Source organism: Salvelinus sp. IW2-2015, linkage group LG4q.1:29 (assembly GCF_002910315.2).
Source record: "Salvelinus sp. IW2-2015 linkage group LG4q.1:29, ASM291031v2, whole genome shotgun sequence".
In the NCBI taxonomy this organism is placed as follows: Eukaryota; Metazoa; Chordata; class Actinopteri; order Salmoniformes; family Salmonidae; genus Salvelinus; species Salvelinus sp. IW2-2015.
Genome location: NC_036842.1, coordinates 56,883,786 through 56,911,168, shown reverse-complemented (window position 1 = coordinate 56,911,168; position 27,383 = coordinate 56,883,786). Strand labels below are relative to the sequence as shown.

The following is a 27,383-nucleotide window of genomic DNA, read 5'->3' as shown; positions in this document are numbered from 1 at the left end:
GAATGAAATTATAAAATATATAAAATATTTCTTAAGGCTTAATATGAGGTCTAGATTTACGCTAATACAACATCCTGAAATTCACAGGTTACAGGGCACATCAGGCCTGCAAGTAGGCTTGTTAAATTCACAGATTTTCAAAAAATCCTGCTGGAAGGCATTCCTGCTTATTCTCTCCTGTTTCAAGGACTTTTCCAACCGGGATTTCTGGAAAGCCCGGTATGTTTGTGTACGTTACAAGAAATGTGCAWCCCTGCCTGCAAGTCACATTATGCTGGCTTGCGAAGTGATTTGTAATTATTCCTATTGTATTCCAGGCAGAGGTAGGATATCCAACAGTTGGAATTTTTATTCACCCACAACCTGCCTTCACAAAGCCTGTAAAGGTCTAAACTGGAACAACCATTTCAGTAAAGGGTGTAAAAAATCAAACTAACTGATTGGATGAGTTGAGAAATGTATATTATTTATCTTTGTGTAGCATAAGATTAATCAATCAATAATTCAATCAATGTATATGCAAAAACACATTCATTAATCAACCTGCAGTAGAGCATATATGATATTATGATGATAATAATAATGGCACAAWTTTGCCTTTTTTCGGGTACCACCTCAGTGACAACGCCATTCGTTCCCTTCAGGTGGCAAAAAAATCCTAATTGCACTTTATGTTGGGTATTCTTAAGTATATTGAGGATACACTAAATTAGTTTGTTCCCTGGGAAACAGAAATGTACCTTCACATTGTACCCATTTTTTGTAAGTGAGTGTGATTGTACCTTTATATTCAAAATATGGGGTACAAACATTTACCATTATACTCTGTATGTACCCTAAAAGGTATCGAACAGTACCATGTGAGATCATTATGTGTACCTCTGAAGGTACATTATGTGTATTTTGATATTTTTGTACCCCAGGGAACGATACTGTACCCTCATTTCTAGTGTARAGGTATAGAGTGTATAGGCTGAAAGAGAGACCCTGTGAGAATGTGTGTCGAAGGTTATGCAATCGGCCCACCACACTGAGACGGCACAGACCTCTAGTGTGCTGCATGGAGCGTGTGGGTGTGTGTGTGAGAGAGAGAGAGTGTGTGGGGGTTTCTGAATGGGACTAGAGGAGGGGGGATAGAAGAGGGTGCAGAGCAAAGTAAACGAGAAGCTCATTGAAGGCTGAACTAAAGTTTGGAGTTTCCGAGATCCCCCGCCCCTCCATGCACGTTATATAGTAAAACCTAGACACCAACAGGCCAATATCTGGCTAAACATTCGAACCATCAGACTGTCTTTACTATGAAAGGTGAGTACCACTGGGTGAAGAAAATGCTTACTTTCCCATGCATCTGTACTGATGAAAGCATTAGGCACAATTACAGTGACATATTTCCTGCTTTTTATTTAAGGTTGGCATGAGTTTGGCTCTTCTAAAAATAAGTTTGTTGAATGGTTAAGTTAAATGAATATTCTGTGAGTATTGTGGAATCCTAGATGTTGGCTCTGCTTCATGCTTGGTTTGTCTTTATGAAGATATCTCATCTGGTTTGGTGATGCTTCCTTATTAGGGCATTTGGTGACAAATTACTTGGCGTTTTTCTGATTGTACAATGTTGAAAACTGCAGCTGACGTTGGGAATAGTCTAGATGTCTACCCTATCGAGTAGAGCTATTGTCCATGGAACGTGTCCAGTCTTCAAGATATTCAAGTCATGGACATACTCTATGAAGTGAAGGTTGACAGCTCTTCTCTTGATGACCACATTCAAATGCATTAAACATCTAAACCATTTCAAATAAAATGTGTTACTGTATAGGGATGGTTATTAACAACCCCTACTGACCTGGTTAACCGTGGCTAATTAATAACTTTGGAGGCATGCATGATTTACCTTGCTCTTTTGTCTTTAGAGTTCCGTTTAAAATGGGTTGTGTCTTATTTGGCAATGCACCCTACACAATGAGATGTTATGTCACCCTTTAAACACCCTTTACACAGTATGACAAGCTTATAGATAGTTTGGGTTTATGCCATGCTTATGAAGACTATGTGCTATATAAAGCATTTATAAGTTAGTAGTTATTTTAAAGCGGGACCATCCCCCAACTCCATCATGTAATTACAAGATAATTATTAAGCTACTGTATTGTAGCTTAGTAAATGTAGCTTAGCAACAATATTGTTGATATAATATTGTGGCTAGAGTAACTGCATAATTACTCAACAGGAATACAGTGAGATCATCCATATGTAATGTGTCACCACAATAGATGCAGTCAGAGCCACAGGGGAAGTTATTCTCTGTATGTTGCCCATCCTAAGCTGCTGCACTCTTCTGGAAAATGGGACCGATCTACAATATTATTGTTTTGTTCTGTCAGACGGACAGAGTTATGGGCACACAAAAAGATTCAGTACAGTAATATTTTTAGTAATAGTTTTGAATTTGGTTCTTGATTTTCTGGTTCTTAAAACATTCTGCTTTTTTGCTCTATGATACAGGGCCCTTCTAGCAGACCTGATCCTGTGTTGGAAATCAATTTAATAGTTTACATTTTCACTGGTGGTTTTCACTRGGTTGTGTCCTCAACTGATCCAGGAACTTGTGCCTTGACAGTACATTTTGATCACATTCAATATGGTGGGGTTTCACACAGATCTACAGTACCAGTCAAAGTGTGGACACACCTACTCATTCCAGGGTTTTTCTTTATTTGTACTATTTTCTACATTGTAGAATAATAAGCAACCCAAAAAGTGTTAAAGAAATCAATATATACTTTATATTTGAGATTCTTCAAAGTAGCCACCCTTTGCCTTGATGACAGCTTTGCAGACTTGGCATTCTCTCAACCAGCTTCACCTGGAATGCTTTCCAACAATCTTGAAAGAGCTGCTTTTCCTTCACTCTGCGGTCCAACTTATCCCAAACCATCTCAATTTGGTTGAGGTCGGGTAATTGTGGAAGCCAGGTCATCTGATGCAGCACATCAAGTCAAAGGTTGGCTACTTTGAAGAATCTAAAATGTATTTTGATTTGTTTAACACTTTTTTGGTTACTACATGATTCCATATGTGTTATTTCATAGTTTGATGTCTTCACTATTATTCTACAATATAGAAAATAGTCCAAATAAAGAAAAACCCTTGAATGAGTAGGTATGTCCACTTTTGACTGGTACTTTTAGTATTGACTTAACTTATCGCGAACAAACAATGGTACTCAGATATTGGAGAATAGAGAACATTGATGTACAGTATCACCATCATACAGTGGAAAGTCTTACATAAAAAGTTTAATAATTCCAGACAGATTTGTTGAATAATGTGATCAAATATTAAATCATGCAACTTTTTCATCATTTTAAATGGGTTTGGTAATGGGATGCAGCATTGAAATCCAATACACCTGCCAGGTAATCTGAAAGTGCTACATTACTCCAGCATGTTAGAATACTGTATGCCAGGTAACTGTGATCATGTTTGGCATTTTCCACTGTACAAACATTAAAAGTTAACATGTGCATAAACCTGATGTTTGGAGACTTTACAGTCTGTCGTCTGTCAGCGAGTCTTTCACTGATTGACTGAGTATTATTATGTTATGAGGTCTCCTAATAAACAAGCATCGGCAATGTCATGACTTTGTTAAATACAGTGAGCAGACCAAATATTAGGAATAGCTTCCTAATGTTGAGTTGCACCCCCCCCACCTTTTGCCCTCAAAACAGCCTCAAATGGTCACTACAAGGCGTTGAAAGCGTTCCACAGAGATGCTGGCCTATGTTGACTCCAATGCTTCCCACAGTTGTGTCAAGTTAGCTGGATGTCCTTTGGGTGGTGGACCTTTCTTGATACACGCGGGAAACTGAGCGTGAAAAAAACAGAAGCGTTGCAGTTCTTGACACTAACCGGATCGGCGCACGCCTGGCACCTACTACCATACCCCGTTCAAAGGCACTTAAGTATTTTGTCTTTCCCATTCACCCTCTGAATGGCACACATACACAATCCATGTCTTAGTTGTCTCAAGGCTTAAACATCCTTCTTTAACCTGTCTCCTCCCCTTCATCTACACTGATTGAAGTGGATTCAACAAGTGACACCAATAAGTGAAAGATTAGTGGAATCTGTGTGGGTAGCTGGACAGGTAGGATGACTGACAGTGAAGGTGAACAGGTGGTCACGTGTCAGGTGACAGAGGAATGGATGAGACTGAGGCAGGAATTCCTTTAYCCATAAAGTGGTATATTTACTGYGTAGTCTGTGCTGCATACCAAAGGAAACAAAATAACATGTATCCAATCAAATTCATAATCACAAAGATCAAATCATAACAATCATTCATTATTAACATAATTAGGGAATTCAGCAATCCAGTTCATTAAGAAGTCAATAGGAATCATCCTTGAGTCATTTAGGCTCGTAACTATTTATCATAATCATGAGAATAATAATACAAATAATTCAAACAGTGATCGGTTATTCAATCTATAAACCCCGTCACTCTGATATCAGAATTGATCAGTTCAGCAAACAATGACGTTTCATATTTCACCCTTTCAAGCTTGTCTTCATATGTACATGTAATTTCATTACATATTAACCATATATCGATTGCATAATTGGCCTGTGATGATCTGCAGGGCCGTGATCATTGACCATTTACATTACACAATAGGTTTGAAGCGTGCCCTCAAAGCCGTGCTCCGCGGTAATAACTATAAACAATAACTCATGGCCTGCTCTCCCGATCGCAACAGATAGTTCAGATGACAGGTTCAGATGAAAAGTAACAGGTTGGATTCATGGACGCACAGAACTTCTGGATTAGCCGGAGTTAAGGAAGAGAAAGCAGTGAGATCGGGCGATGGCAATTTCCTCCTTTTATGGAGTTGAGATCTGTCGGACATTTCCACCTGACCTAATTAAAGCGCCCTGGCCCAGCTGAGCAAGTGGCCATGAATTAAAGGATTCTTCCACCAACTCCATGAGCCTTTTCTACAATAAGGGATTATAGCTTTTACCTGGATTCACCTGGTCATTCTATGTCATGGAAAGAGCAGCTGTTGTATACTCAGTGTATATGAACTGGTTGTTCAACCACCTAAAACCAATTTAGGCATATAAACTCAGCAAAAAAAGAAACATCCTCTCACTGTCAACTGCTTTTTCCCCCAGCAAACTTAACATGTGTAAATATTTGTATGAACATAACAAGATTCAACAACTGAGATATAAACTGAACAAGTTCCACAGACATGTGACTAACAGAAATGGAATAATGTGTCCCTGAACAAAGGGGGGGGGGGGGTCAAAAGTAACAGTCAGTATCTGGTGTGGCCACCAGCTGCATTAAGTATTGCAGTGCATCTCCTCCTCATGGACTGCACCAGATTTGCCAGTTCTTGCTGTGAGATGTTACCCCACTCTTCTACCAAGGCACCTGCAAGTTCCCGGACATTTCTGGGGGGGAATGGCCCTAGCCCTCACCCTCCGATCCATCAGGTCCCAGACGTGCTGAATGGGATTGAGATCCGGGCTCTTCGCTGGCCTTGGCAGAACACTGACATCCCTGTCTTGCAGGAAATCACGCACAGAACGAGCAGTATGGCTGGTGGCATTGTCATGCTGGAGGGTCATGTCAGGATGAGCCTGCAGGAAGGGTACCACATGAGGGAGGAGGATGTCTTCCCTGTAACGCACAGCGCTGAGATTGCCTGCAATGACAACAAGCTCAGTCCYATGATGCTGTGACACAGACCATGACGGACTCTCCACCTCCAACCTCCCTCCACCTCCCTCCACGATCCCGCTCCAGAGTACAGGCCTCGGTGTAACGCTCATTCCTTAGACGATAAACGAGAAAAACACTGCAGCTGAGCAGTCATTCAAATCAAATCAAATCAAATCAAATTTTATTAGTCACATACACATGGTTAGCAGATGTTAATGCGAGTTTAGCGAAATGCTAGCGAAATTCCTTCATGGCTCTGTGCTACTTCACAGCTGTATTCCCTTTTCGGAAGCACATGCAGATTTGGACCCAGGCTAGGTTTGTGAGAGGTTTTGCTGAGAAGGCGACATGTCGCTATCCTGTGGTAACCTAGTGTTTTAGCCTCCTAACCATAATAATAAAGCAGAAACAATATATTTGTCGAATATCGTGGAATTATTGTCCCATATCGATATATTGGTGAAACAATATATCGATCGGACTCTACTTAAGGGTTTTGATTATTAGTAACATAACACTTTAAAGTTATAGTTTTTCCTGAAATATGAAGTCCTTCCTCCATCTATGGTCTATCTATGATTGAAATAACTAACTGTTTCCTAAACATAAACCATGACGAAACCCTAACATCGTTTCGCTATATTGTGTTGTGTTTTGATCATCAAAGTGATGACTAATGGGTGGAAAGTAGCTTTGTGCCTTTCCATCAGTACGGTGACAGAAAGAGTGTTATCCAGTAGACTACCCGCTGTAGTCAGTCAGTGAGTCTGTTATAGTGCAGGCCTTTATGAGAGACGTGAACGCTGGCCCAGTGGCTTGGCTTGAGGCTTGGCATGCTCAGTCCTCCTCATTCTTGGTCTTCATTTCTCACAGCCCACACTTCCCCTAGCTTCTCTGTAAACATCTATCTGCAAATTGGCTATTTCTGTCCCGTCCTGTTACAAATAATGTGGCAAATGTTTATTCTCACCTAGTTAAAAATAAGTGTGGACTGCTCCCCTGGACTGGAGTCTGGAGAGATCTCAGTGTGAAGGAATTTCGCTTGTGGCTCACACTGCCACCTTGGCCCACACTGAGCCTGTGAAAACCAACGTAAAGTGTGATCAGGCTTCCTGGCAGCCTGGAGCTCTGCTCTCCTTCAGAGCAGCACAAAGAAGCCCTGGCCAATAAGGGTCTCCAGTCCTTTATGATGCCAAGCCTTCATTCCCACCAAACACCTTCTGAAAACAAGGGATTTTTACCGCTGGCCACAATTTGGCCCAGGCTCAGAAAATGTTTGCTCTCTCCCCTCCATCCCATCCACCCCACCCTGCTCTGCCAGCGAGAGGCTGAGCTGAGAGCACATTCTCAAGGCTTCTGGCACAGCGGGGTAGCCATCTCTCCTGTTGTTGCGGACCTGAACTCAACATGAATTTGTTTGGTTTGATCTGTGACAGGAGGGGCCACTGGACTAGCCAAAGTGGAGAGAGGCAGAGAGAAGGGCGGCAGAGAGAGAGATAGAGTGGCATAGCGAGATAGAAAGAAAGAGGAAAAGAGCGATGGGGGAGAGAGAAAGAGTGAGAGAGAGGGAAGAAGAGACAGAGAGGGTGAGAGAGAGAGAGTGAAAGAGAAACCGGGAGAGAGAAAGCAAGAGAGAGGGCAGCAAGAGGCCTTGTTAATGAGACATGACAGCAGTGAGCACGGTCAGTGAGCTGCCTGTTTCCTGTACAGAGAAAAATGCTTTCAGCATCACTGGCCCTGAACATTGGCCGGCTACGAGTTGTCCAGCTCGTACAGCCGTGGACCCATTCTAGCCAGGGAGAGACAGAGTGGCATATATGACATGTCAATGTGACTATGCATGTTTTGCACTGGTGTAAAGTACTTAAGTAAAAATACTTTAAAGTACTACTTACGTAGTTTTTGGGGGTATCTATACTTTACTTTGCTATTTACATAACTTTTACTCCACTACAAGAAGATAATGTACTTTTTACTCCATACATTTTTGCTGACACTCAAAAGCATTTTGAATGCTTAACAGGACAGGAAAATGGTTGAATTCACTCACTTATCAAGAGAACATCCCTGGTCATCTCTACTGCCTCTGATCTGGTGGACTGTCTGAGTGTTGGAGTGTGTCCCTGGCTATGATTAATATAAGGAATTCGAAATGATTTGTACTTTTACTTTTACTTTTGTTACTTAAGTATATTTAAAACAAAAATACTTTACTCAATTAGTATTTTATTGGGTGACTTTCACTTGAGTCATTTTCTATTAAGGTATCTTTTACTCAAGAATGACAAATGGGTACTTTTCCCACCACTTCATGTTTGACACTTTCGTGCCTGCCGTAAATCCCCCGTGAGAACTACAGAAAGTCTTGGAATTCGTCCCTGTCTCACACCTCTTGCTGCTTGACCTTTGTTCCAAACATTCAAAGGGGATGCATGCACAGCCTTTGTTTTTACTATTCCATGCTGTTGTCTTAGGAGTCTCCATAACTTATAGTTTGAGTCCATACAATGCCCCCTATAAGCCCCATGTTCTTGAGCCACGTTCAAATACCTTTTTATCTCCCTATTCCTCATTTCCAGGAGATTGTCCCCAGGGAGGCTTAGGGACTGTGAAGTTGTGTTTACTTTATGATAAGCCTGTTGATCTGGGAGTGGTGTGATAAAGATACACAGAAACCCCTCCCCTGCTCACAATAACTACACAGTCAATGCAAGACTTTAGGCTGTGGGGTTAGCCTATATAATGATGTACAATAGTGTTACTCTCCCGGTGTCTATCCTCTCCTCCACTCACTTTAACATGTTGCTTCCTCAGGCAACATGGAGAGCCTGCCTAAGATGGACCCCTCCAATGACCACAGTCGGCCGCTGGACATTGTGCCGCAGAGCGATGAGAAGATGAAGGAGAGGGGCCAGTGGGGAAACAAGGTGGAGTTTGTCCTTTCTGTTGCCGGGGAGATCATAGGACTGGGCAATGTGTGGCGCTTCCCTTACCTGTGCTACAAGAACGGAGGAGGTGGGTGTTAACATCACAGTGCTCAGTGACAACATGTCACCTCATTTTGTTCATATTATTGGTACATAATTGAGTACTACTTCAGTACTATTGATCAGGACAACAGTGACAGTTCATATTGTAGATGTATTATAATTTTAGCTACTATATTGTTGTTAACTGACCCAAAGCCTGTTGTTATAAACATAAATGGCACTGGAGCCTTTGAGTACATTGTGCTTTAACGCTATAAAGAATTATGAGGGGCATGGAATCTGTTTAAGGATGAGTAGTGACGTAAAACCTCAAAAGTGCTCATTTGGAGGTATGTAAATAGTTGTTCAGCAATAAATCCTCCTAATAGATTGTGGATAACAATTGCTATTTTTAGATTGATATGTATTTATGTTTCTGTGCTGCCTGCCAAGACAACACTCAAAACATGTTAAACATGAAGTCCAATAGTAGCAAACAACACACTCCTGTTTGGATTGGCAAGATGAGAGAAGTCAAAAGGTCAACACTAATTTAATTGAATTTGTTATATCCAACAACATTATGGAGACACTAATTAAAACACGTTTTTCAACAGGCTGAATACTTTGGAATTGCTCTTTTACGTAAAAAAAAAAATTATATGCCAATATGTTGTGGAATTAGGGATAAATACTTACTGGCTGTCCTACTYTATTGTTGGGTGGGCTATGGTATGTGATACTCTGATGTCAAGCTGGTCGGGGGCTTGCCCAGGTCAAAGTTCTGCTGATGACTAAGGTTGTCTTTGTTCCTTCTCTGGAGCAACTGTTCTCAAGTGCACAAAGTAGTTCTGAGTTTCTTAATAGTTTGTACAATACTTGATAGTTTGTATGTCTCTAGACCTTTAAGGTGAAGATACTTTATCATTTCATCAGAAAAAAGGTATTGATGCATACCCACTCTGCACAGATGTCAGTTCAACGTCTAGTTTTGATTTACATTTGGTTGAGATGTCAACTGACGATAATTCACCTCGAAATCATACAAAATGTCACCTTGCCATTGGATTTAGGTAAAAAGTTGGGTAAAAGAAAATGACATTCCCTTACATTGCTGACTTTTAAACTTTTTTTCCACGTTGATTCAATGTCATCACATAGAATTGTGGGGTTGAATTGACGTGGAAACAATGTTGATTCAACCAGTTTTTGCCAGTGAGTAGGCCTATATGTCTAGCTACCAATTCTAATAAATTTGGAKAATTTCATCATTAGCTAGCTAGCTTGGTTAGCGGGAAGATAACTGCAAACTTGACATTTTCTGAAAAATGTGATAAACATTTTAACATTATTTGGAAATTCCACCCAGCGATGGATATGTCGGATGCTGACTTAAAAAAATTGCACAAATCAAGGTATCATTTATAAGTACCTTTGGAACACTACCATTCCAGTGTCCAGCCTTGAAATGCTGCGTCCTTGTTGTTTGGTTATGTCACCTGACCTCATATCACAGTGGAGTTCTAACACATGCGACAACACCTTGTTAACTTCTCTCCTTCCCCCCTCTATCAAACAGGTGCTTTCTTCATCCCCTACCTCATCTTCCTGTTCACCTGTGGGATTCCAGTGTTCTTCCTGGAGACAGCCCTGGGACAGTTCACCAGCGAGGGAGGCATTACCTGCTGGAGGAAGATCACGCCACTGTTTGAAGGTGATCCTCCTCTCACATACTGTTTAGAACTTCATTTTGTTTAGTGTGCACAGCTACACCCGGGCATGTCTGCTTACTATATAGAATAAGAGAAGGAATTCTGAGAATGATCTACAGTAAGTGTGTGTTTTTGTGCKTGCGTGTCTCCCAGTATGTACTGTAGGATAGTAGCAGGAGGTTGATGTTACGGTTGGCATGCCAACAACACTGGCAGACTTCCAGACTTCCAAGTATCCAACGCTTCAGTCATTCAATTGGCCCCCAATAAGGACAATGACTGTAGACCTTTACACATGAGCCAGATAGGCTACCGGGTGAGAAATGGTGGCATTAAAAGGAATTATCATAGCTAACCACAATGTGTGATGTGGTAAGGTTCCCGAGTGGCGCAGCAGTCTAAGGCAATGCATCTCAGTGCAAGAGGCATCTCTACAGTTCCTGGTTCGGATCCAGGCTGTATTACATCCAGCCGTGACTGGGAGTCCCATAGGGCGGCACACAATTGGCCCAGCATCGTCTGGGTTTGGCCGGGGTAGGCTGTCATTGTAAATAAGAACTTGTTCTTAACTGACTTGCCTAGTTACATATAAAAAAAAGTTGGACCCAGGTGCAGAGAAGAGACCAGACGAGGAATCAGTGGGTAAGGATAAACATAATACTTTACTGAGAAACGGTAGCAACAGGATCACAGCACAATTGGGCGAAACCAACAAACACTAAGTCTCAAAAACTCACTCAGGAAACAACCACACTCAGGAAACAACCAACACTCAGGAAACAAACCACACTCAGAAACAACCCACTCAGAAACAACCACACTCAGAAAACAACCACACTCAGGAAACAACCACACTCAGGAAACAACCACACCAGGAAACAACCACACTCAGAAACAACCACACTCAGGAAACCAACCACACACTCAGGAAACAATCACGGTTCTACAAAGGACAACAAAAACACCTATTTTAACAGGGAAATCATAATGAGAAAAATGAACAAACCTGAGTGTCATTAATGTCTCTAGGACGGTTTCTGCCGCCCTCTGGTGACAGGTGGAGCCATGGACACAATGCTCCACTTTGTCCTGCTGCAGGAGTGGGCTACGCCACACAAGTCATTGTCGCTTTGTTGACTTCTATTACATCATCGTCCTGGCCTGGGCCATCTTCTACCTGTCCTACTCCTTCACCTGGGACCTGCCCTGGGCCTCCTGCAACAACACATGGAACACAGGTCAGAGATCCACCATACACTCAGTGGACTTTTCCTTATTCAATCTCGTTGAAGCTCTGCCTAAAGGCAGAACTAATGTGATTGGTATGATGAAAGCTCACAGGCAAAGTTGCTGGTTCGAATGTTACTCAACCCCTAAACCAACCCTAACCAATTCGGATTACTTCAACTTAAGTGATCGTATTTGCCTAAACATTCAAAGTGTTTCTGCCCTCGAGACAGAGTTGCCCTCGGAACAAGATTGAATAAGGAAAAGTCCAAAATGCCACCATACACAGAAACATCCCTGACTACTTGATGTCTCATGTAGCCTTACGTAACGTTACAATAGAGTTGGGTTACCTAGAAAAACCATAGCCGGTGTCCTCAGTAAACGTGTGTGTGAACTTGTTATGCATCTCTGTTCTCAGATTCCTGCATGGAGTTCCAGAGGAGGAATGGCTCTTTCAATCAGCCACGTCTGAACGCCACGTCTCCTGTCATTGAGTTCTGGGAGTAAGTGCTGCTTAGAGTCTATTGTTTCTCCATCTCCTTAAGGAGATTGGTTGGCCTACTGTTTATTCCTCAGCCAAATGGCCGTTGTCTTGCCAACTAGTGTAGCACTGCTGAATACGAAAACAGGCTAGCTTGAGGCTGAATTGGAGGGCTGTGTGACGTCCTGAGAAATACTATACATGATATGCCCCCCTAATGTAAATAGTTAACAAGCTTCAACATTACTATTGCTGTAATATCAGAGCTTAGTGTTCATGTTAGATATTCATGTCTAAATAATGATCACACTGACAGTCATCTCATATTTGTGTGTGTGTGTGTGTTGGTGTGTGTGTGCACCGGCGTGCGTGCATGTGTGTGTAGACGGAGGGTTCTGCGTATCTCCTCTGGCATAGATCATATAGGATCTCTCAACTGGGACCTGGTGCTGTGTCTGGCAATAGCCTGGGTACTAGTCTACTTCTGTATCTGGAAGGGAGTCAAGTCCACTGGAAAGGTAAAGGGCTCTATTCTACATCCTCTCTCTGTGAGCCTCCCTAATGCAGTTTTTGACCAGGAAGAACCTCTGGGCACTTCATTGATTGATTTTACAAAAATGCAAAGTTTGGAAAACTTGACAGAGATTACACAATAAAGTCAATGACTTATTTCCATTGTGGACCCTTAAAGTGCATGGTGCAATACATTACATAGATGCAGACTTTGATACATTACATACTGTAGATACAGACATGAAAATGGGTCTATGGTTCGGTCATCAGCCAGCTTTTGACATACTTTTAAAAATAAGTTCTGGTCGGCATAGCTTTAAGTTGTTGTGGTAGTTTGTTCCACTTAACAGCGAAGTTATATGGAAAGGGTTTCTTACAGGATAGTCTCTTAGATTTGAAACAGTCCATATCAGAGTCTATGGCAATGAATATGACCAAGAGTTGTTCCTGGTCAGTCAGGTCACTTTTTCAGGACATTTCTATGCATTTACGCAATGTTGCTTCACACCTTTGGACAGCCAAGTACTCTGGATATGTGGTCCTTTTGAATTCTGGCAGTTAACGTGATAGCTGAGATGACTAGAGACCATTCATTGACTCTTTTGCTTTTTGTTATTAATAGACCCTTGGTTAACCCATATGTGACCCTTGGTGCTGTATTGTCCTGTACTGTACATACTGTAGCAGCATGTAACCGGAAGGTTGCTGGATCGAATCCCCGAGCTGACAAGGTACAAATCCGTCATTCTGCCCCTGAGCAAGGCAGTTAACCACTGTTCCCCGGGCGCCGATGACGTGGATGTCGATTAAGGCAGCCCCCTGCACCTCTCTGAGTCAGAGGGGTTGGGTTAAATGCGGAAGACACATTTCAGTTGAATTCATTCAGMTGGACAACTGACTAGGTATCCCCCTTTCCCTTTCCCATTCCATCCCCCTCAGGTGGTATATTTCACAGCTACCTTCCCCTACATCATGCTGTCTATCCTGCTCATCAGAGGGGTCACCCTGCCTGGAGCCTTCATAGGAATCAAGTTCTACCTCTACCCAGACCTGAGCCGCCTGTCAGATCCACAGGTACATGTACTGTCCACACACACGCACGTGCAACACCCCACCACACACCACACAATGACTCACACACACACACACACACACACACACACACACACACACACACACACACACACACACACACACACACACAACACACACACACACACACACACCACACAGCCACACACACACACACACACACACACACACACACCATCACTGTGGGAAGTGGAAAACCCAACAGCTTGACACAATAACCCTATAGACTGACTTACCCAGTGTTCCTCTGACCTCTGCCTGTCAGCAATAAAACCCCTCTCACAGTCACACCTCTTGTCCCTAGTTTATGATGACAATATGTGTGGCCACATACAGTAGAACTTGAACACTTAATTATTCATTTCATTAGTTGAGCTGTTGAAGTGATTGTTATGCTGTGCTTAGCATTTTCAGAGAACTAACTCAATATCACCAATACTGTTATCAAGATTATCGAGATTGATCATTAACAAATGAAAACATGTCTGATCGTGAGAAGAACATGACATTGGAAAAACCAGGAGGACGTTGTCTCTCAAACTAATGCTGAGCCAGAGAATTACTGAATCTGTAAAGTTGGCAGTCCCTATGAATATTTGAKGAGTGGACGGGTGATAAATGCCTCATGAACACCGGCATGAGGAATGTGGTCAGCAAGCACAGCTCCTAGGCTAGTTCTCATCTGGTTATGAGAGAGAGAGAGGGAGAGAGAGAGTTTTACTGACCGTGATTTTTTTGTATTTTTCGACTGTTTGTTTGGATGATGTTGCTTAACCTATTTGTGTGTTATATACGTGTTGCGCTCACTCCCTGACGTTATTGTAAATAAGAATTTGTTCTTAATTAACTTACCTAGAGAGAGAGAGAGCGAGAGATAGATAGAGAGACATTTCACAACCACTCCCATTAACCAAAGGAGTGACCTCTTCAATCCACAGGGGTCTTCTATGGATGAATATAACCCTGTGTTGAAGGAAGAGACAAGCTGTCTGTATGATGGGAACGTCTGRCTTAGTGGCTGGGGCCTACGCTTGTGTCTTTGCACTGGACTAGCTTAATCAAAGGCTGTGTCCCAATGGCAACKCACACTCTATAAAGTGCAATACTTTTGACCAGAGCCCTATAGGCCCTGGTCAAAAGTAGTGCATTGCATGGGCAATAGGGTGCCATTTGGGACACAGWCAGAAGTATTCCTGGCTGCTAGGCAGCTGACTGAAACGTGCCCTCAGTGCTTGAGCACGACTTTGGTGAATAGGGAGAACAAAGGGCACCCTAATTCAAATTGGAACTGTGTTGTGTTGGTTGTTCACAGAGTCTGTGGTGGAAAAGTAGCACACTTGGCGCTGGGGAGCCACAGCGATGGAGAGCCAGCATACTGGGGGGTGGCCATGGTGGGTGGTCACATAAGTGACGAGAAATGGGGTGACAGGTTTTACCACAGAATGAGGAAGGTGTAGGTCATATGTACACACCAAATGTCTCACCGGAAGGGGTTTATAGCTGTCTTTGACTAAAGTGACGTGCTTCAGAGAAATAAAGGTATTAGCCAGGAGCAAGGCCATGGTTTCTGCCAGCAAATGAAAAGGCATTGGTATGGTTTATCCCTCTTCTTTCTAGGTATGGATGGATGCAGGGACTCAGATCTTCTTCTCCTATGCCATCTGTCTGGGGTGTCTGACTGCTCTTGGAAGCTACAACAAGTACAATAACAACTGCTACAGGTCAGGGCTCACCTCAGAACACATGCTTACACCTACACCTACTTACCCTAGTCAGAAATGACTGACAGCCAACAATAAGCAGATGTATCTCTATCTTAAACCCCCTAGAGTTGATTGACGCACCCATGCGTGAATCTAATTAATATAATAAAAAAATCCCCATAAAAATCTGTTTATTTAAGCTAGCGATATCAGCTGCGTCTCAATCCACCTCATCCACCTATGTCGGCTTTCCGAATCTTTGCTGGAAATTGACAGAGCTACAATGCTGTTTGTCAGACCAGGAGACATCCCGAAAATTGGTCTTCTCACGAAAACGTCTGTAGCGTCCAAACGGACACGATGGTGTTCTCCGTTTTGCTCTATGACCCCCACAAGCCCCATGGGACTCATCTGAAGTTGGTACAGTACACTATGTGCCAACTTCTGTCTGTAGCATCCAAACCGTTTGGGCTACAAACTAACATGACCCCACTAGACTCTCAGGAAAACAAACGTGTTTTGTTCTTGTTGTTCTACTACCCCCACAAGTGTCATGTGACTCGCCTGAAGGTAACTTGGTACCGGTTTTTAAAAAAATATGGAAGTACACTACCGGTCACAAGTTTTATGACACCTACTCATTCAAGGGTTTTTCTTTATTTGTACTATTTATTACATTGTAGAATAATAGTGAAGACATCAACACTATGAAATAACACATTTGGAATCATGTAGTAACTAAAAAAGTGTTAAACAAATCAATATATACTTTATATTTGAGATTCTTCTTCATATAGCCACGCTTTGCCTTGATGACAGCTTTGACCACTCTTMGCATTCTCTCAACCAGCTTCACCTGGAATGCTTTTCCAACAGTCTTGAAGGAGTTCCTGAAATAGTAAAAATAAAGAAAAACCCTTGATAGAGTAGGTGTTCTAAAACCTTTGACCAGTAGTGTATGTAAGTATATTTTTGCGTCCCGCCCCCACTTCAAAACCTTATTCCTTGTGATTWATTTTTTTACTYTACATTTTGCCATTTATAAATGTGCTATTCAATGCATTTCAATTAAATAAAAAAGGGTATCAAATAATTTGTAAAWAMTTTTGGGGCATACCTACAGGGATTCTAATATTCTAAATCAAATAGCTAAATGATCCATGGCATAACCATCTAAGACTGATACGTGATTTGTTCTGTTTTACACCCTAATAATAACCTAGTAAGGTAATAACAGGTGGTCAGAAGCATTTGTTCTGTATCTTTATCTYTATTTTGTACAGTATCTGTTTCACAATATGGTATTGATTTATCTTTGAAGTTGTTCATTCTTACTGTGACATGCATACAGTATATCTGTTATGGCTGGTATCTATGCCTGGCTGATGACTGCTTCTCTGGGGTTACAGAGATTGCTTGGCGCTATGCTTCCTGAACAGTGGGACCAGCTTTGTGGCAGGCTTTGCCATCTTCTCCATCCTGGGCTTCATGTCTTACGAGCAGAACGTGCCCATCTCAGAGGTGGCAGAATCTGGTTGGTAGTCATTTTTAACAGACACACAGACCTTTCTTGACAGTTCATCATTGGGGAAATGGTCATCATTTTTCATAATTCAACGTGTATTTTATTTGACGTACTTACGTACATTTGAGCAATACATTTTGGTATGTGAATTAGTAGAAACGCTTCACACCACTTAAGAAGCTATTGACTGTACAGTACATTTCGCACACTGTTCAAGAGAAAAACACTTTATGAACCTGTGCTGTAATGGCTTTTCCATGATAATGACATGTTCATCTTTAAAGTTAACTTTCAATGTTCAGAGAATCCAAAGATAACCTAGTAGTTTCACAATACAATCGGGTGAAAGACATTGTTGCAATGTGGATCCAAAGTCCTGCTCCCTTGATGACAATTCTGTAATGACCTGTTGTAAACCTGTATTAACCCTTTCTGTACCAGGTCCTGGTCTGGCCTTCATAGCCTACCCCCGTGCAGTGTCTATGATGCCCTTCTCTCCTCTCTGGGCCTGTTTCTTCTTCATCATGATCGTCTTTTTGGGTCTGGACAGCCAGGTGAGGCTAGAGTAGCACTCTGTCTCCTCTCTCTCTCTCTTGCTCACTCTCGTTTTCTCTTTCTCTCGTTCACTCACTCTCTCTTACTCTCTCTCTCTCTCTTACTCACTAACTCTCTTTCTGACACACACACACAATATGCTTGTAAACACTGCTCTAACAATGTCCACGGTGGTGTTTTTTAAATCAGTGACACAGCATCCCTTCTGTTCTCTCCACTGCTGTAGTTTGTGTGTGTGGAGAGTCTTGTGACGGCCATGGTGGACATGTACCCTAAAACTTTTCGRCGTAAGAACCGCAGAGAGCTCTTCATTCTGGCGGTGGCCATCTTCTCCTTCCTCATGGGTCTCATCATGCTGACAGAGGTAGGTCACAGCCTAAAATGCCACCCAGGACCCCGATTGGTTCATGGACGCTGGTAAAATGGCTGACCCTGGCTCTGACCCCAACTCTCCACGGGTGTCTCAGGAGGAGTTGGAATATGCAGCAAGAATGAAATCCCAAAGGTTTTCATTTAGGGATTTGTTTCTTGTAACATACGCCATTTAGCAGAATATTTTATCCAAAGTGACAGTCATTTGTGCATACATTTTACAWWTGGGTGGACGATGGGAATCTAACCCACTGCCTTGGCATTCCAAGTGCCATGCACTACCAACTGAGCTACAGATGGAGAATGTCACATTGTCACGTGAACTGAAAGTTGCTAAGAAAAAGAGCCACATACTCAAATTGGGAACCTTTATTCTATGCATGATGTTTAGCCTCTCTAACGCCTCAATCACACCAACAGTGTTGTTGCGCAAAATGGTARGCAGCAATCATCTGGATATGTGTGCAGCAAAAGTTCAACATTCACCTTCTGCMACCGTTTCTGTCAAGCCGTCCGTCTGCGCACACAGTTTGACGAGTACGTTTGATAAATCACACCYCAACTGCCTCTGCAATGCAAGGCTGCAAGGCAAKCGCAGCGATCCATTGGAAATGAATGTACTTCTGGTGGACCAAAACGCAACGACGCTGTCGSCGTGATCGAGGCGTAACACATAGTCTACATGTTGTTCTACATGTGGCCTTGGAGGTGGCATGGGACGATGAAATAGAAAAACGTGTCCCTAGCTGCCCTGCCGTAACGCAACACATTTCTCTCTCCAGGGAGGCATGTACGTCTTCCAACTCTTTGACTACTATGCTGCCAGCGGGACGTGCCTGCTCTTTGTGGCTGTCTTTGAGACTGTTTGCATTGCTTGGATTTATGGTGAGTGTTTAGCCAAGTTATGTGGGAATGCATTGAGGGGCACATTAACATGACAAAGGGGGTATTTTCATTGAGCCATCCTCTGCCCTCCAGCAGTAGTCTGCTGTTAATGGAAGTGAAAGGGCCTCTGGGAGAGGAACAACTGGCTGAATGTGATATTATTAGACCGCTTTGAATTATATATTTTTTTTATGAGATTGATACTACTTTTAGCGAACAGTTAGCTGTTACAAATTAGTATTGTGTACCGAAACGGTGCCTGAGGAAGGCCCGCAGCATCATCAAGGACACCACACACCCCAACCACGAGCTGTTCTGTCCCTTACCATCAGGCAGACGATATCGGAGCATGAGGTCTGATACCAACAGGCTCAGAGACACTTTCTATCTACTGTCCATCAAACTGCWGAACACTTGAACTGGACTGACCACCTGCTTTGATTCTCTGCACCTTAGCGCACACACTGTAAACCTTAATGTGCTGTCGTTACTCAAAACCTTGGAGGAAACCTGTTGCACTCCATATATCTCGGTACAGTTACTTAACGTGATTTTGTAGCCGTTACTCAAACCGATAGTCACTGTGACCCTGTAGGGGGTCAAGATTTGAGTTGTGCCAGTTTGAAAATGTTGAGCAGCGCCCCACCTAAGCCATACCTCCAATATCATTTCCCAGGGTGCATTGCCTTTTCGAGTGAATTGTACAGTTATCACCCATAACTGCATTTGTTAGTGACAGAGATATGGTTGCAGAATTAGTTTATTTTCAGACCGGTGGCCTCCACCAAGTGAGTTCCTAGGCAAATATTATCATTATAATTAAACTCTTTATCACAATACACCCAAACATACTAAACATTAAGAACACCTGCTTTTTGCAACTCAATACTAGGAAGGTGCTCCTAATGTTTGGTATACTCAGTGTACATTACATACAGTGTCTCATAAGGCCTTATATTTAGGTCTAGCTTTACCCTAATACAGTGGCCTGAAACTCATGGTTTACAGGCCACATCAGGCCTGCAAGTGGGGTTGCAAAATTTCAGTAACTTTTCCCAAAATTCCCAGATTTTCAAAAAAATCCTGGTTGAAGGATTTCCAYGAATCTTCCAACTGTAATTTCTGGATAATGTACCAGAATTTTGCAATCCACATTATGCTGACTTGCAAAATGATGTATAATTCCTATTGGAATCCAGACAGATTTAGGATATCCAACAGTTTTTATTTTTTTGTCACCCGCAATCTGCATTCATAATGACTGCCAGTGTTAGGAACAGTGGACGGAGACTACCTAGGCCAAAACTGGAACAACCATTTCAGTAAAAGGTACAAGACAATCTAGCTAAATGATTGGGTTACTTTAGAATTATTAGTTTAGAATCATTCAATGCACAAGCAAAAACACAGATATAAAAAAAATATATGTTTTAATTACCTGCAGCAGAGCATGCTGGGAAAAAAAGTACATTTGTTATCATAACTTTAAATTGAGTTGATGTGACTTATTTAGTTTTGAGTCAGTACCACATAAGCATTTTAAGTAATAATGACTTTTCATTTACTTGTGGTTCAACTTACTAGAAGTATTTGAGTAAAAAATGCCTTGGGGTTTACAGTGCATGCACTCACTCACTCACTCACTCACGCACACACCCACACAGACATACACACATCCACAAACATGCACACACACACACAAACATGCACACACACGCACGCACACACACACATATATATATAAATTAATTCTACACACATCACAACTGTTGCTACCAGACTTCTATTGTGATTACTGCACAATATAAACCCTTGCACCCAAATTCCCACTTCCCTAAAWCACGTGTAAATATTMGACTATAAATTGTGCCTACCTGTATTATACCATTTTTTAAAATTCGATTCTACTGAACCATTTCCTTTATGTTCGTATTCTTATCTTATTTCTTATTGCGATGTCGAAGGAACCTGCAAGTAAGCATTTCGTTGGATGTGTACACTGAGTATACAGAACATTAGGAACGCCTGCTCTTTCCATGACAGACTGACTAGGMYAATCCAGGTGAAAGCTATGATCCCTTATTTATGTCACTTGTTAAATCCACTTCAATCAGTGTAGATTAAAGAAGGATTTTTAAGCCTTGAGACAATTGAAACATGGATTGTGTTTGTTGGCCACTCAGAGGGTGAATGGGCGCAGACAACATATTTAATAAGTGCCTTTGAACGGGGTATGGTAGTATGTGCCAGGCGTATCGGTTTGTGTCAAGAACTGGAACGCTGCTGGGTTTTTCATGCTCAGCAYTTTCCTGTGTGCATCAAGAATGGACCACCACCCAAAGAACATCCAGCCAACTTGACACAACTGAGTTAACATGGACCAGCATCCCTGTGGAACGCTTTCAACACCTTGTAGAGTCCATGCCCTGACGAATTGAGGCTGTTCTGAYGGCAAAAGTGCGGGGGGTGCAACTCAATATTAGTAAGGTGTAATGTTTGGTATACTCAGTGTATACCATGTGTATCCCGTACATAAGACTAATAAAACTTGAAACTTTAATGAMTATCTGTCCGCTGCGGACTCCTGCCTCATTCTTCTTCTCTTTCCCCGCTGTTCCTGTAGGTGCTGACCGTTTCTATGACAACATTGAGGACATGATTGGCTACCGTCCCGGACCTATTATCAAATACTGCTGGATGTTCTTCACTCCTGCTACCTGCTTAGTGAGTCATTTTTTTCTGAACTAAACCCTGTTATGTCTTTTGACTGAGGGGTGCCCACTGGTGGTTACTATTGAAAACGCATCTGACATTGCACAGCTAGYCTAATCAAATTCACAGAGATTTTGTAGAAAGTGGGAAAGGTTCAAAYGGAGGATAAGACCCAAATGAAAGCAAGTCAGTATTGTTGTTTTTAAATCAACGCAAAAAAAAATGTTTTTGACTCAACCTAGGACGTAGCAACCAGTGACTGTCAAGGAGACACAACTGATTGCATTTATTTGCCTCTGCAGGGTACCTTTGCCTTCTCCCTGATCAAGTACACCCCTCTGAAGTACAACAATGAGTATGTGTACCCTTGGTGGGGCTACTGCCTGGGCTGGCTCCTGGCCCTGTCCTCCATGCTCTGTGTTCCCCTCTGGGTGGTCATCAAAATGTGTTCTGTGGAAGGCACCCTGAAAGAGGTAAGTCACACACACCACCCACTGTTTCACCCCTTAACCCCACTGACTTTCCCCTCTGTTTGCTATTGTCTCATGTCATGGCTTAAGCTACTGTAACTTAGAAATCAATASAAACCAATATAACAAACCAATCATGTCCTGCACCTTTCCGGTGTGTGACAATAAAGCATCTATAATAGTTGTTGTCTATTTCCTCTGTTGTTCTGTAGCGCTTTACAATCCTGACCACACCGTCCACTGACTTACCTAAAACCAAGAAGGAGCAGGAGAAGCTGCTGGCCATCTTTCCTGGCGATGGGGACAGCCTCCGTCAGAGACACCCTCCCACCAAGGAAGGCTACTTCCCCGTCAACGAGAAGGAGTCCAACTGCTAGAGCTGGGAACGTGGACCCAGACCTTCTGAGGTCCCATGTCCATTCCTTTGACATGGCCTCTGTCTCGGCCCCGTCCCAGACCTCTCCTCAACGATACCTCATAACTGCACAACTGCGGCCAAATGAGCACGGATGCAGTGACACTGGTGCTGCTGTGCCTTAGCTCTTTCTCTCCTGCAAGGTCTCTCAGAGACAGTACAGACTARTGCTTCAGATGCTGTCCTGTTGTTAAATCGTGTACACTCTCATGTTTACACACTCAATGCTACTGGCTCTCCGCCATCTACACTTCCATCCATGGGAGAGTCGGTCTCTCCACTTCTCTCTCCCACTGTTGCCTTATCAACCAGGAACTTTAGCTGTGTTTTGCTGATTTCTTTCACCAATGGCTAAAGTTGAYCAGACATTGAAATGGTGTGATTCAGTGATTTGTTATATGTCCATTGTGGTTGAGACTTGAGAATGTTTGTCTGATGATTACACCTGCTTTCTAAGGAAGCATCTTTTATTTTCCTTTATTCATGGACATCTCTCGGCATATGTGTACACAATTTGCTATGATTAAGTATTATTTTTTAGTGCATTATGTCGAACTCGCTGCAGTCATATGAGTTGAATGTAATACATCATTCTAATCAATATGTTTGTTAATTTACCTGAATGTGCTAAACCTTAACTGACAACATTTTTACAGGACAAATGGAGGAATCAGATAGGCATATGCCAACTAAAAGCCTCATGTCATTGTGGTTACAATAAGTAATACATCATTTAAATGCCCAGTGCAGTGAAAAACTAGATTCTCTGTGTTTTATATACATTTCCACACTATGAGGTTGGAATAATACTGTGAAATTGTGAAAATGCTTATAATGCCTTTTMAGTGTAAGAGCTGTTTGAAAGACCACCTAGAATTTCAGCCTGTTTTGTTGACATCGCCAGTCTAGTTAATAGACCAATATGAAAGAGTTCCAAACCACTCTGCCAATAACAGCTAGTTTTCAGTTTTCCTCTCCCCGCTCAGACCACTCCCAGACAGTCCAAGAAAAAGTATTGCTTGAAAAATTGCTCTTTGCTAAGAAGCTATTTTTGTTTCTTTTTGACCATCTTAATTGAAAACAATCATTGTATGGTACTTCATTGTTWCCTTGAAAGGACTTGATATTGTTATAAAAAGGACCTTTAACAATTTCTCATACGAACACTGTGACTTCAGATTCAAATATGTTATGTGCATGTGCTGAAATGTACACAACCTGTACAGTTTAATATCCAGATTTATGTCACAAAACTTGTGTCAAAAAGATATCTGAAGCCCACCTGAAGTGCAAGTGTCTGTTTCTATTGTAGTAACCTGTAGGAGACTGAATAGTAGGCTATGCTAGCCTGGGGTTGTCAGACTTACTGTAAATGCATTGCATTTGATTCAAAAGCTTACTTGGAGATATAATCATTGTGTATTAGCATTTTAATCATAGTCTTATGTCAGTTTTTATTCTGAAATGTAATACATTGATATTTGCATTGCTCTCATCGTTGGCTTGATTCTTCAAAAAAAAAAAAGGTTTAGAATCATATATATATTTTTAAGCTGTATACCATGTCCAATATGTGATAAAGCACATGATAAACATGGTTTAAAAACTAGTGAAGTATGGATTGTGTTCCCCCAAAAAATGTGTACAACATTTTGCATTGGAAATCATTGTGCCGTACAACAGTATACCGCCATAGTGAGCAGTTTAGAGGTGACAGACCAGAACTTGAGTTTCATACTTGAGTTTCATACCTTTTATGTTCACCCACACAATGCTAGATAGTCTTTATTTGCTTGTATTGTCTATTCATTAATTTATTTCATCATCTGCTTTTCCTTAGCGAACAATAACAACTTTGAACAGTATAAGCTCTTACACCTCCAGTATGTGTTTGTCAGTGTTGCTAAGGCCATGTCTAGTCAAGTGCAAAYCTGAACARCGTTCACATGCATRATTACAACTGACATTGTAAAATACAAATATTTGTATTAAAAGTTTTAAAATAAATATGTCATATCAAGTCATTTTTTTCCCCCAACAAGAGATATTTGAAAACTGTTCCAGCCAAAACCCAGCAAGAGAGAGGGAGAGAGGGAATGCATTCATGCATTCTAATGGCCAGAAAATGGTAACAGTATCAACATCAGAGTACATCAATAACCAACAGAAATCAATCTATTGAGGTATGTGTGTGCTGTATGCCTTTATTTTTTCCTCCCAAAAATCTCTAATGTAACATATTTAGTATATGTGTGTGTTTACTATTGAGCAAATACAGGTAACTGACAAAAAAAAGCTTTATTGACAAACACTGAGTGTACAAAACATTAGGGAACACCTTCCTAATATTGAATTGCACCCCCTTTTGCCCTCAGATCAGCCTCAATTTGTCAGGGCATGGACTCTACAAGGTTTCGAAAGCGTTCCACAGGGATGCTGACCCATGTTGACTCCAATGCTTCCCACAGTTGTGTTAAGTTTGCTGGATGTCCTTTGGGTGGTGGACCATTCTTAATATGCACAGGAAACTGTTGAGTGTGAAAAACCCAGGACACTCGAACCATTCAAAGGCACTTAAATATTTTGTCTCGCCCATTCACCCTCTGAATGGCACACACAATCCATGTRTCAACTATCTCAAGGCTTAAAAATCCTTCTTTAACCTGGTCATAAATGACCAGCATGGTCAAATAATAATAATCACAGTAGTTGTCGAGGGTGCAACAAGTCAGCACCTCAGGAGTAAATGTCAGTTGACTTTTCATAGCCGATCATTAAGAGTATCTCTACCGCTCCTGCTGTCTCTAGAGAGTTGAAAACAGCAGGTCTGGGACAGGTAGCACGTCCGGTGAACAGGTCAGGGTTCCATAGCCGCAGGCAGAACAGTTGAAACTGGAGCAGCAGCACGGCCAGGTGGACTGGGGACAACAAGGAGTCATCATGCCAGGTAGTCCTGAGGCATGGTCCTAGGGCTCAGGTCCTCCGAGAGTGAGAAAGAAAGAAAGAGAGAAAGAGAGAATTAGAGAGAGCATACTTAAATTCKCACAGGACACCGGATAAGACAGGAGAAGTACTCCAGATATAACAGACTGACCCTAGCCCCCGACACAAACTACTGCAGTATAAATACTGGAGGCTGACACAGGAGGGGTCAGGAGACACTGTGGCCCCATCCGATGATACCCCCAGACAGGGCCAAACAGGCAGGCTATAACCCCACCCACTTTGCCAAAGCACAGCCCCCGCACCAATAGAGGGATATCTTCAACCATCAACTTACCATTCCTGAGACAAGGCCGAGTATAGCCCACAAAGATCTCCGCCACGGCACAACCCAAGGAGGGGGGGGGGCACCAACCCAGACAGGAAGAGCACGTCAGCGACTCAACAGCGACTCAACCCACTCAAGTGATGCACCCCTCCTAGGGACGGCACCAGTAAGCCAGTGACTCAGCCCCTGTAATAGGGTTAGAGGCAGAGAATCCCAGTGGAGAGAGGGGAACCGGCCAGGCAGAGACAGGGCAGTTCGTTGCTCCAGAGCCTTTCCGTTCACCTTCACACTCCTGGGCCAGACTACACTCAATCATATGACCTACTGAAGAGATGAGTCTTCAATAAAGACTTAAAGGTTGAGACCGAGTCTGCATCTCTCACATGGGTAGGCAGACCATTCCATAAAAATTGAGCTCAATAGGAGAAAGCCCTGCCTCCAGCTGTTTGCTTAGAAATTCTAGGGACAATTAGGAGGCCTACATCTTGTGACCGTAGCGTACATGTAGGTATGTACGGCAGGACCAACTTGGAAAGATAGGTAAGAGCAAGCCCATGTAATGCTTTGTAGGTTAGCAGTAAAACCTTGAAATCAGCCCTTGCCTTAACAGGAAGCCAGTGTAGGGAGGCTAGCACTGGAGTAATATGATCACATTTTGGGGTTCTAGTCAGGATTCTAGCAGCCGTATTTAGCACTAACTGAAGTTTATTTAGTGCTTTATCCGGGTAGCCGGAAAGTAGAGCATTGCAGTAGTCTAACCCAGAAGTAACAAAAGCATGGATGAATTTTTCTGCATCATTTCTGGACAGAAAGTTAATGATTTTTGCAATGTTACGTAGATGGAAAYAAGCTGTCCTTGAAACAGTCTTGATATGTTCGTCAAAAGAGAGATCAGGGTCCAGAGTAACMCCGAGGTCCTTCACAGTTTTATTTGAGACGAATGTACAACCATCAAGATTAATTGTCAGATTCAACAGAAGATCTCTTTGTTTCTTGAGACCTAGAACAAGCATCTCTGTTTTGTCCGAGTTTAAAAGTAGAACGTTTGCAGCCATCCCTTCCTTATGTCTGAATCACAGGCTTCTAGCGAGGGCAATTTTGGGGCTTCACCATGTTTCATTGAAATGTACAGCTGTGTCATCCGCATAGCAGTGAAAGTTAACATTATGTTTTCGAATGACATCCCCAAGAGGTAAAATATATAGTGAAAACAATAGTGGTCCTAAAACGGAACCTTGAGGAACACCGAAATACAGTTGATTTGTCAGAGGACAAACCATTCACAGAGACAAATTGATATCTTTCCGACAGATAAGAACTAAACCAGGCCAGAACTTGTCCGTGTAGACCAATTTGGGTTTCCAATCTCTCCAAAAGAATGTGGTGATCAATGGTATCAAAAGCAGCACTAAGGTCTAGGAGCACAAGGACAGATGCAGAGCCTCGGTTTGACAGCCATTAAAAGGTAATTTACCACTTCACAAGTGCAGTCTCAGTGCTATGATGGGGTCTAAAACCAGACAAGCATTTTCGTATACATTGTTTGTCTTCAGGAAGGCAGTGAGTTGCTGCGCACAGCTTTTTCAAAAAAAATTGAGAGGAATGGAAGATTCGATATAGGCCGATAGTTTTTTATATTTTCTGGGTCAAGGTTTGGCTTTTTCAAGAGAGGCTTTATTACTGCCACTTCTAGTGAGTTTGGTACACATCCGGAGAGCCATTTATTATGTTCAACATAGGA

General features: G+C 42.2%; 1 protein-coding gene across 1 annotated transcript; it reads left to right on the top strand.

The window, feature by feature from the left end:
* Positions 1-1,157: 1,157 nt before the first annotated feature.
* LOC111962215 (sodium- and chloride-dependent GABA transporter 2-like) lies at positions 1,158-23,980 on the top strand. Its single transcript, XM_023985131.2, is given in 16 exon segments — positions 1,158-1,305; positions 8,552-8,752; positions 10,286-10,420; positions 11,517-11,540; positions 11,543-11,656; positions 12,067-12,151; positions 12,515-12,647; positions 13,582-13,716; positions 15,352-15,455; positions 16,847-16,971; positions 17,404-17,516; positions 17,744-17,881; positions 18,672-18,774; positions 21,398-21,498; positions 21,789-21,959; positions 22,169-23,980. Coding segments are annotated over 16 exon segments (1,854 nt in total). The 5' UTR covers positions 1,158-1,298; the 3' UTR covers positions 22,334-23,980.
* The last annotated feature ends 3,403 nt before the right edge of the window (positions 23,981-27,383 follow it).